The 11,394-nt window shown below is 28.2% G+C and overlaps 1 protein-coding gene across 1 annotated transcript; it reads right to left on the minus strand.

The window, feature by feature from the left end:
• Window positions 1–2,365: 2,365 nt before the first annotated feature.
• On the minus strand, window positions 2,366–8,165 carry LOAG_08104 (hypothetical protein). The gene is made up of 10 exons (XM_020447616.1): window positions 8,062–8,165; window positions 7,445–7,592; window positions 6,974–7,101; window positions 6,578–6,751; window positions 6,197–6,308; window positions 5,792–5,919; window positions 4,959–5,136; window positions 4,506–4,669; window positions 2,806–2,961; window positions 2,366–2,623 (listed from the first exon to the last, which is right to left on the minus strand). Exons 2-10 carry the CDS (start codon window positions 7,551–7,553, stop codon window positions 2,477–2,479), a joined length of 1,296 nt encoding a protein of 431 aa, XP_020302170.1. The 5' UTR covers window positions 7,554–7,592; window positions 8,062–8,165; the 3' UTR covers window positions 2,366–2,476.
• Window positions 8,166–11,394: the final 3,229 nt, after the last annotated feature.

Here is an 11,394-nt window from a genome sequence, read left to right on the forward strand (position 1 = left end):
GAAAAATATTGCTTTGTAGAAATGAAATTAATTGAATTTAAATCAGAAACTAATTAATAAATGATTGATTAATGTTTAATTAATACATTTATTTAGATATTCATATACATTATAAATATTTGTTCGCGGATTTGTTATCATTTTTAAATCGTCTGTTAATTATAATTATTCGGAAAAAAAGAAATTTCTATAAAATTTAAATTTTCAAGATTTACATTTATATCAAAAATATATTTAAATTTCATTTTAAATTACATTGATTACTAAATAATTTATATGATATTTGCATTTTGTTAGTTTTCAACTTTTTTTTTTTTTTTTTGAATTCCTCATTTACATTTAATGTTTTGTCATGAAAATTGAAATTTTTATCACGACTATAATCAATACCGTACACCATCAATTTTATTGGGATAGAGAAAACGAGAAAAAAATAAATAAATTTAAATGATACGGTCAATTATAATCAACCGGATGATATCATCGTTTCACAACAGAACACAATGATTCATTGAAAGTATGGGAGAGAGGAATTTTCATTTTTATCTTCATTTTTCAATTAAATATCCCATAACATTTGTGAAAGTAATATTGTCTGGAAAAAAAATTTCAATAAACCAATAAGCTGAATCTCTTCCGGAAAGCTAAGCCATTAAAGATTACTGTAGGCACGGTCACTCATTTGTATTTCATGTTTTTTATCCAATAATAATTCTGTCTGTTGAATAATTCCGTAATAGTTTATTCGGTAATTCGGTTAAATTTAAAGGTAATAATTCCATCATTGAACACATATATGTCCTGACTTTTTCCGGTTAGATCAGTAAAGAAGAAAAATTGCCAAGATTGCACAACATCCAGTTATTATGGAGGAATGAACTTATTGAAAATTTCCGAATTCTATGAAAACGATCCTAATAGGATGTTTCAATTTGAACACTGTTCGGAAAAGTATGATTTTCAAGAACAATATTCAGTACATATTCCGATAACGAACCGATGCGGAATATGATTTTTAGGACAACATTTAGCATATATTTCGATACTTAACAAAAATTTCAAATGTTTTCCAAGTTTAAACTTCAATAGATTTATTTCGTTCATTGTTTCTTTCATTCATTCTGCTTATTTCGTTTCGCTAATTCATATACTGAAGGAAATTCATTAATGATTTTTTGCTCCAATGAATAAATTCCAGAAATTCCCTGGGATACATTCATTTTTGATTGCTGTAATTCGGGAGTAAATCATAAAAACTCGGAAATGAAGGAATTTATTATATTAAAGTGAAATTAAATTAATACTATCACACCCTGAGTATTTGTCGATTTGTTAATATTCATCCAGCTTGAAATTATACCAAATTTTCTTTTAGCAAACATGAAGTTATCAGTTCAGAGATTATAAGCTCTGAGTAAAGATAGACATAAGCTATAAGTTCAGACTCATCATCCAATTTAAAATCACGATATTCTTTTTTGATCGTTTAAGGTGATCATAGCATTAGAATTTTAGTAAGAGACTTACGGAATAATTAGCGATTGTAAAGGGAAAAGCAAATTATATGTAAAGGTTTGCACTTTGAAAACGTCCTTCGGCTGAACTTCAATGCCGCGGACACTTACGTCAAAACACGTTTTGCGATCTACAACATTTCTTATGCAACATTTGTCCAATCATGTGTTTCGCTAAACATATAAATCTAAAATGTAAATATCACAGAAATATTGAAAACAAATTTAATGAACAAGAAAACAAAAAAAAAAAAAAAACAAAACGGAAATAATATCAGAAAAATCTTCATCAATTACCAATACACAACTTACAAGCATGTCCAAATAATGTGTATTTCACAAAAATTTTCACAAACCTATTTAGCATACTAATGTCAGCAATTTCATGAAGGCATGCTACGATGTCAACAACCTAGCTGCCATCAAAAATAGTTCAATCACAGATAGTCCTTAATTTCGTCACATTAGCTTGAATTAGCTAATGTTTTTTTAGCTAATTTTCAACAGCATTGAAAATACAATTCATTAAGATCATATTTCAGATATGTTTTTTCCTTCTAAGAAAGTGGATATCTGTATTGAAGAGATTTTGATTCATCTGTGATTTCTCATTTATCATCCACAGAATCATAAATAAAGATAAAATATTTCCGAGTTTAAAAGAAAACAGATTCTAGAACCATTTAGCCTATTTGATTGCTCTGGAGCAAGAAACGGATGGAAATAAAAAAAACCTAGCTAGCTTTTGAAAAAGTTTCTCAATGAGGGGGTATGTAATGGATGATCATATGTAATGGATGATCATTTCATTAATTTAAGATAAACAATTGAAATATTGCACATTTGTAGTCCTTTAGTTTCTCGTTTCCAATAAGGTTGAGATATTTGGTCGACGAACTAATAATGAATAAATTTAAATGAAAGTTTGAAATCTAAACAAGAAAATCATTTCCGTTTTCGCGTCATAATCTTCGAGCGCATATTCGCGGAAACCATCCTCTAATCAGAATATTTTTTTCTTTTCCCGGTTTCACTGTTTCCTGCTTATATATTAAAGCACCATAAAACCAATGTTTACTAACTCGAGTTACCATCCAGTGCTCACCAATCTGAAAAATCTTCGTCATAGGATAAAAAAGTCATGACTGTGAAAGAATATCATTTTAAAAGCTTACAAACAAAATTAAATTCCTGAATTCAAAATTTCTATGTGCTGCAAATTAAATTGAAAGTCGAGGAATACATAGATTAGTAAATATTTAAGTAAACGGTGAAGAAAAGTTGAACTCACCTTCACCATTTGTCGTGTTTCGTCTGACCATGGTTGACAAAACCAAATAGAAATGCCTAATTTAAGCGATGTACAATAACCACCCGAGAAATTCCGTATAATTTCAACTTCATGAGCATTATCTCGTTTGTATTTCTTTTGCAACAATTGCTCTTCCTGAAATATTTATTTACATTCGATAAAAACACTAAATTTTGTTGTCCGAATCCAATAACAAAAAAAAGAAAAACCACAAATATCAAAGATACCATCAGAATTGACGATAATAAATTGAACATTGATCAATCACTTGATAAAGTGTTCAAAATGATTATGGATTTATTTCTCTTTATTTTCAAAATGATTATGGATTTATTCTCAAATGAATTTGCAAAAATCTTCATCAATAAAAGCAGTTAATTTGTAGTATTCCTTAGATAAATAACGACAGAAAACCATTTTTCCTTTTTTTTTCATTTTTCAATAATTATTCCAAATAAAGTAACCGATGAATCAAAACGAGCTATAGCAAAAAATGTCAATTATTTCCTATAGACAAATTAATGAGTGTTTTCGTGTATGCATAAGTGTGAATATTAGATAACTGAAGGATACACCAACACCACACCACTATTATAACTGCCACCATTAAAATTAACCGACCAAACCAGGAATAGTAATAATTAATAAATAATAATAATTGATAATAATTGATAATGACAGTAATGACAAAAATAATAATTAATAATAATAATAATAATAATAATAATAATAATAATAATAATAATAATAATCCTCTAAATGACTTGAATTAAAAGCTTTATTGTGACAAAAGTGAGAGCCACACTTCAAGAGGACCATGAAGGACATTGAGTGAATGCCTTAATCACAGCAATACAGGCAGACATTAAATAATGCTCGAGTGAGTAAGTCGTCAACCTTAACTGTTCAAAACCTCAACGATAAATAGAGACTTGAAAATTTCTCTCATATATTCAAGGACGGAGAATAACACTTTTTGTGCGACAGCAATATTTAAAGGAAAATAAATCCTCTCTAAATAATGTCGGAAAATATTAGCAAAAACTAGATTGAAAAATTAAATGTGACAATGTTTGGAAATTCTATCCTTCTTTTCAACTTCTTGGGAATAAGTGATATCATTTGAAGCTTTCCTTTCAAATTTTAATAGACTACAATTAAACTCAATTTTTTTCCTCTGCAACAGCAATAGTTACAGGGAAATAAATCTTCCCTAATCAGTCTCAGATATTTAATACTATACATGTCTTTTTCCTCCCAAATATTTGCTTAACGTTATATTTCTTGGTTTGAAAAACTGATTGCCTTAATTTAATAAAAATATTTCGAGCATTAGAAAAATTAAGGAAATAGGGGACTTCTCACATAGATTTAGAAAGGCAACAAATAAGCAAAAATATTTCATGATGCCCCGGAAAAGCCCCACCGGGTGGGAATTCTTCCATAATTCCGGAATTATGGCTGCGGTAGTTAGATGTGCAAAAGTAACTTGAACTTATATCAAAAAACTAATTGATAAACTATATTTTTTTAAAAAAATATTTATATTTACGAAAAGGACTATATACAATAATTAATTTTTATAAAACATAGACTATTTTCAAACAGTTTTCTAAAAATTATTCTTGATTCTATATCTGTGATTAATTAAAAAGATTTTTTGCTTTTAAATAATGAACCGAAAGTGTAAACTGTGTAGTTGGATGCATGACAGGCCACCAAATTCCATTTCCTTTTGGTATACCATCCAATGTTAATAACACATCAGATATATTACGACGCCAACCCAAATCGTAAGGATAGATAAATGCAGTATTTCGTTCACGTGCGTTTGCTTTATCAACTGAAATGAGTATGAATGTCTATAAGTATTTGATGATAGCATTTAAAATGTGACATTAAATAATAATTGTAAGTACTGAGTTAGCTTCTGCAAAGATAAAATACAATTTTTAAATAGTATAATTTTATCGTGCATATTTCGCATGGAAGTTATGTAATTGTAAATTGCACCTAAAATTTGTGTATTTAAACAATATTCGTTTAGAGCTGAAATCAGTCAGCACATTTTGCAGAGCATAAATTATAAAAAATGCAAAAAAAATTTTTGAAATCGTTTCAGTAGGTATTACCAATATAATCTTCAATACCAGTACGATTCCGCATTATCCCTCGAATCTGTACACCTAATAAAAAACCAACTGAAATTATGACACCCAATGTAAGGCCAAATGCAAATATAACAAAAATAAATGAATATAATGATAAAACAATCAGTTCATTGCTATCACCATAATTGAAATACCACACCTGAAATTGTGAATATAAGCTTTCTAGTTTTAGCAAATAACGACAAAATTAATTTCCAAAATCTCAGTCCACTGATGAAAATAGCAATTTCGTAACTATGACTCTTTTTCTACACATGGGATCATGTATTGACGAGCATTTAAAATACATCTTAAAACTAGAAACATCCGGAATCGCACACAAAAATGAGAGAAAAAAAGAAGCAAATTTCATTTCATACATCTTTAACGGTCTTAATTATGAAGGAAGAAAAATATAGAAAATGGATGATCTTCAAATTAAATTCCCGACTCCGGAATGTGAATAGTTCAGGAAGCAATTACATCATGATTGGTAGCCAAACAGAAGTAAGAGGTGATAGTCAGTGTTACTTGAACATAACTTCTTACAATGTAAAAAATATAGTAAAGAATCAGTGCTGTTAATGAGAAATGATTGGTTTCTGGTTGCCAAAAATAATTCTTTAGTGAATTATACTTGTGGGAATAAGAAAGCAGCATAACTGCATTGTGGATAACGTAAAAAGAAGAGAAGTTAGCCAAAATGAAGAATGTAAAGAGCAGAAGGATGACAAATTATGTAAATAAACCGATATGAATACTTGCTCATTGTAAGTTCTGCAAGAGTATGGGGGGAAAAAAATATAGAAGATTACCCGGAATAAAAAGCGATATAAAGCAGAAGATAAAATTATTGCAGCATGAATGCAACCAAGTGTTGCTGAGGCAAGAAAGCGCACAAAGAGTGCATGATTTCGATGTCCAACACAGTTATTTATCCAAGCTAAAAGTATAATCTATGGAATAAAAAGAAATATCCTAAAAATGAAAAACAGATACCAAGATAAATAGAACAGCTGAACTTAATCAACCAAGTCAAGGTACTGCTTAGATATTGAAGATCTTTTCAGTCTTCCTACCAAAGTACAAAATAGTTCAAACAGTTTTTTCTAAAGCTGATACAGTTCCTGAATGCCGTGCACCTCACCTCCAAAGCTACTTTATCTCTAAACCATTCCAGCTAACTGCGTCCAATTTCTTTCAAATATAACCAAACTTACGGCAGTGATGATCCATTTTACAAACACAGCGACCACAATTTGAGCAATGATGCGAACGAGGCATCTTGAAACCATTACATATTCGACAATACTGTAACCGATCTTCATCCTCCTAAAACTGTCAAACTGAATTCTTAAAATTTTTATTTTACCACTGCCAAAAAAAGAAAAAAACCATGCATCGCTCAAAAATAATGCTACCAACAGCATAGTTTTATGGACACGAAAGGATGAGAATTGAAATCACATCTCAAAGAAAGTTGGTACATTTGTTGGTACAAGAAAGTTGGTACAGCAAATGAAACCCTGTTCCATCTGTTCATTAAATAGGATGTCTATGATTGTGAAGACTACGGTAAACTGTACTGAAATCACCAATACCTTTCTCGGTGGTTTCCAGTTGTATGGAGCATATCCCGGACCGAAAAATGATGATCGACTAAGATTAATTAGAGTCAGGTAATTGAATGATAAGAAAAGGGAAAGATGCAAGAATGAAGTTACTGTAGTTAAAGGCCACCATTGCAAATGCACATACGTAGTAGCGGTTCCAATCTAAAAACAATTTAAGATCTCAGATTATGGGATTTAAATATATAACATGCATAAGCAACGAAAAAATTGGAAAAGTAACTGAGAACTCGAAAAAACTAAAAATCTGAAAAAATAGAAAACTTGAAAGACTGAAATTCTTGATCAGACAACGAAAAGAAAAAATTCCCACGTCAATAGTTCATATTTTCATAAGTTGTTACAGAAACAATAATTGCGACATACAGTTAATGTTAGGCAAATTACTGCCATTGGACCCCAGTGAAATAACCTTTGAACCATCGTTTTTCCCAAATCTCTCTTTATGTCATAAGCACTGCCATCATCCCAGTCTGGAGCTTCGATAATTTGGTCTGCAAAGAACAAATCATCACTGTTTGAAAAAAGTATAATCCTTATAAAAATAACCGAAAAAACTAATTTCTTCATTGGAATCACAACAAAAATAAATCGTAAATTATTGATAGCAACTATTGATGAAAAGTTTGCATGAAGTGGACCGATAATTCTTTGAGTGCAATCATTCATAGAAACCTTCAGTGGAGAATATCATTGCACCTCATTTACATGATATTATCATTTCAAATTCATAATCAAATAGCGAGATAAGATTAAAATCTTATATATATAATTTGATGTTTTTGATGTTTTGAAGTGGGGCAAAAAAAAAGAGTGAGAAAAGTTATATAAACTTACATTCAGCTGTAACGCAATTATCACTGCTAGTTTCTAATTCATGACTGTTGATTTTTCGATGCCTTAAAGCCATCACGGCTTGTGCATCAGATCGTTCAACCTGCTGCATAATCTTCGTTCGTAATTTTTTTTTTTTTTAAACAACTACCTGCAATTAAACATTAATAATCAACAAATCCTTTATCCTTTAACTCCTCACGTTCTTTTCTTTTCTTTCTCTTAAATAATTCATTGGTTAATGTTTGCTGAAATCTAATGTTTAATTATTCAAGCTATATTGATAATGCTATCCAGTGAATTAAATCGAAGAATTAATAACGTAAAATTTATGCGTAAAAAGAAAAAATAACAACATAAATGTTAAATATTTTTTTTCTTTTTGCGTCAAACGTCAAATATATCACGTAAAAAAATTATCATCAATAAAAATACTTCATAAAGAGTAAATATGAAAAGGAAATCTCTTTTCTTATTTATCTTTTCTTTTTTCCTTTCTTTTTTTTCTTTGTTATAAGAGAGAAGAAAAATAAACAATATGGATAGTTAATATCTTTACATTTAACATTAAATAATATGCTTTAATATCAATAAAAATATAAGATGTAAAGGAAAGATACCTTTTGATTTTTTGTTTATAAGGGGAAAAAAACAACAACACTGTAATTACACCACACGTAACAACATCCCGTAACATCTATCTCCCGAAACTTTGAAAATATTGTAATACGGCCATCGATATCTACCATTTGGACATACTAATGGACTGGTCCGGTATTTCACAGTTGGCCGGATGTAATATAATCCACGAAGGTTTTTTATACCGTATTGGTTCGATGAACAAAAAAAATCCATTGCGGATTGGGAATTTCGAGTAATTCACGAAATTTGAAGAATTCCAACCAAATATTCCTTATTATTGATTCTTAAACTTAATAAATTTGAACAAAAGTTAAATTTCAATTCGATAATCGTCGATTTTTTTTTTGATGAAATTGAAAAATTCGTTGTTAATTAAATTCAGAATTAACTTCAATATGTTAATTAACTTCAATTTGCTTACATTTTTTCTTTTTTTCTTTTTTGCTCATTATTTAATATAAATGAAAACAAAATTTCAAAAATGTTCAATTTTGTTTAAATTTGTCGCATTGAAATTATATCAATGTTAAAAGAGAATATGGTAATGGAAATGAAATTATTTGAATTTTTGATTTCGAATTTTAAAATTTTTACACAAATCTTGACGATGCATAATTTTGTGAAATTGTTTTGTGATCAAAAAATGTTATAAGCAATGTAATATTTCAATATGAATTTGATCTTTTAAAAGAAGAAATTCATCAATTATCATACTTTTGTATCAATTTACTTTTTTTTTCTTCATTTTTTTATCATTACAATGTCATATTTTGTACAGATGTGAAAATATTTCACTAATGTCACCTATTAATGGTGACAAAAAAAAAAAAAAGAAAAGCTTAATCATTACTGCATTTCAGTTAATAGCAAACTAAGCCATAAGTGAAGATAATAGGCCACAGAGAGAGAGAGTGAGAGACAAAAGGACGATTGGTCATCAGAAATTTTACGGTCATCTTTTGGACAACAGCGAAATGCAAAGGTTAACATAACTATTCCTGTATTAGACCAAAGTAAAAAAAAAAAGTAATAATAACATAGTTATTCCAATAATCGTTAATACAATAAGCCAATGATTATTATGAGAAATTTTAATACCAAATTGTTTTTAATTAATTAAAAAAAAATTGGTGAATTATTTCGGAATATTTTAGGAAGCGAAAAATTAATAATTCAATTATTCATTTCTTTCTCTTTTCTTTTCCTTTTTCCCATTAATAATTGCATTTTTTAACAGTCATAAAGGATTGTCTTTCTCACTTGTTTGCTTTGCTTTTTTTTATTTAATTAATTAACTGATAAAATTAATAATAATAATACTAATTGAACAATATCTTCTTGTTTCATACATTTTCTTGTATGAGAAATGTATATAAATACATAGATGTGAAGTGCTTTTTTTTATTCCACATTGTTCACCTTGATTAATTAATAGCATAATTAATTAGCTAATTAACAATAGTAACTAGGCAAGATCTTCCTTTTCATATATTTTTTTTTTTTTTGAATTGCAAAATTTATATTTATACATAGATGTGAAATATTTTTTTATCGTATTGTTTTAGGTACACATAAATGCACAATTTATAGAAGGATGAACTGAAAAAGAGCTAATATTTTACTTCTGTAATTAGTAGTGAACAAATCTTTTTTGGAAAGATTATTTTCAGGAACAAAAATAAAGATGATGAAAGAGGAAAGAGAGAAATAGTTATCGATCAGTGTTATCATTAAATAATTCTAATAATTGGACGGTATTTTAGATATTATAAACTAATTTACTGATAAGATCCAATTTACTATTAACTATTATCAATTATCACATTAGTAATGGTAATAAAATAATTTAGGAAATAGCTTCAGAAATGGTTTAATTTTAAATTTTAAAAATTTGAAATCTCAAAGTATTTGAAATTTAAAAGAATATTTGCAATTTTGGTTGAATTTATTTATCTTATCCAATTTATATGATATGATATACATATGTATATATACATATGTATGTGTGCACATGGTTTAATTTGCTTCTTCGAATTGCTTATTTTGAGCGCAATTCTACTTCATTCACGATGGGAATGATTTTTGAGGAAGCTATAATCATGATTTATCACTATACAATATCATCGAATGATAGTGTGTAATGAACAATTGTTTATCATAATGATATCATATTATTGGAAATTCAAAGAAAAGTTAAAAAAATCCCATTAAAATTCAATAAGATTTGTTTCAAAAGTTTGTCTTGAATTAATTTATTAAAGTTTGAAAAAAAGAAAGAATACTCTTTTTTTTGCGATTTTTTTCTCTCCATTTTAAAACAATTTATTTCCATATTTTAAATTTTTTAAACTGTTCTTTGATTCATGAAACAAAGTCAATTCATCAAAGTTTTTAAAAAAAAAAAATGAAAAGAAATGGTCTTTTATTATAATTTTTTTTCGCACTTTTAGGCAGTTTATTTCCATACTTTAAAATTTGAAACTGTTCTTTGATCCTGTCAAAATTAAAATTGAAAAGGATTAAACAGCAGTTATGAAGTTTATATCAAATTAGAAAAATTAAAAGACACTTTGAAATGTTTTAAAAACTTTATAAATTATTCCGTTTTTGTTCCCTTCACACGTAATAAATTTCACTTTTTTTTTCTTAATATTCTAAGAGAATGAGAAAAATAAAGAGTAAGCCGATTTTCAAGTAGGGCCGGAAATGTTTCCGGAGAACGAAATCAAATAATGTATGTGTATGTCTCGTATGATCTTCAAAAAACCTAAAATAAAATAGAGCATTTTCCGGACATTCACAGGAAATTATTAGGAAAAAACCGAAATTTACAAAATCTTTTTTTTTTAGCTCAAAAACTAAATTTCGAAAGGTAAAGCTTAACTGAACTTTCAGGTTAAATAACTCCTGCATTCTTTCGCATATCCATGAATTCCTTTCTTTTATTATGAACCGAAAGATTCTGGATGATTCAAGTAAGAAGTAAGAAGTGGAAATAATTCAACTATGAAATTCCAAAATGCTTTCGTTATTAAACCGGTCGGAAAAATTCAATCGATTTAACGTATGAAATTGTTTTTCTTTTTTGTTCATCCGAAAATGTATACTTCCCAAGCAGTGCTTGCTGTATGCGATGCATGCTACAAAGAAAATAAAATATTTGGTGTATTATGCAATCCGGAAAAGGAAAAGGTCTCATCCGGAATGCTGAAAAGCTTAAAAATAGTGAAAAGAAGCAGTAATCGAAATGAAAATGTGTTGTTGCATTTACGATGCTAAATAACATGCATTTAAATCTTAACTTTTCATTT

The sequence above is a fragment of the Loa loa genome, assembly GCF_000183805.2.
Source record: "Loa loa unplaced genomic scaffold supercont3.538, whole genome shotgun sequence".
Lineage (NCBI taxonomy): Eukaryota > Metazoa > Nematoda > Chromadorea > Rhabditida > Onchocercidae > Loa > Loa loa.

What these genes read in the sequence shown, in the direction of transcription:
- LOAG_08104 (XM_020447616.1), bottom strand. Translation starts at nt 7,553, where the DNA reads ATGCAGCAGGTTGAACGATCTGATGCACAAGCCGTGATGGCTTTAAGG. An exon ending in TAATTGCGTTACAGCTGAAT is followed by an intron (nt 7,102 to 7,444) that starts GTAAGTTTATAT and finishes TGTTCTTTGCAG; the next exon opens with ACCAAATTATCGAAGCTCCA. An exon ending in TAATTTGCCTAACATTAACT is followed by an intron (nt 6,752 to 6,973) that starts GTATGTCGCAAT and finishes AATTGTTTTTAG; the next exon opens with ATTGGAACCGCTACTACGTA.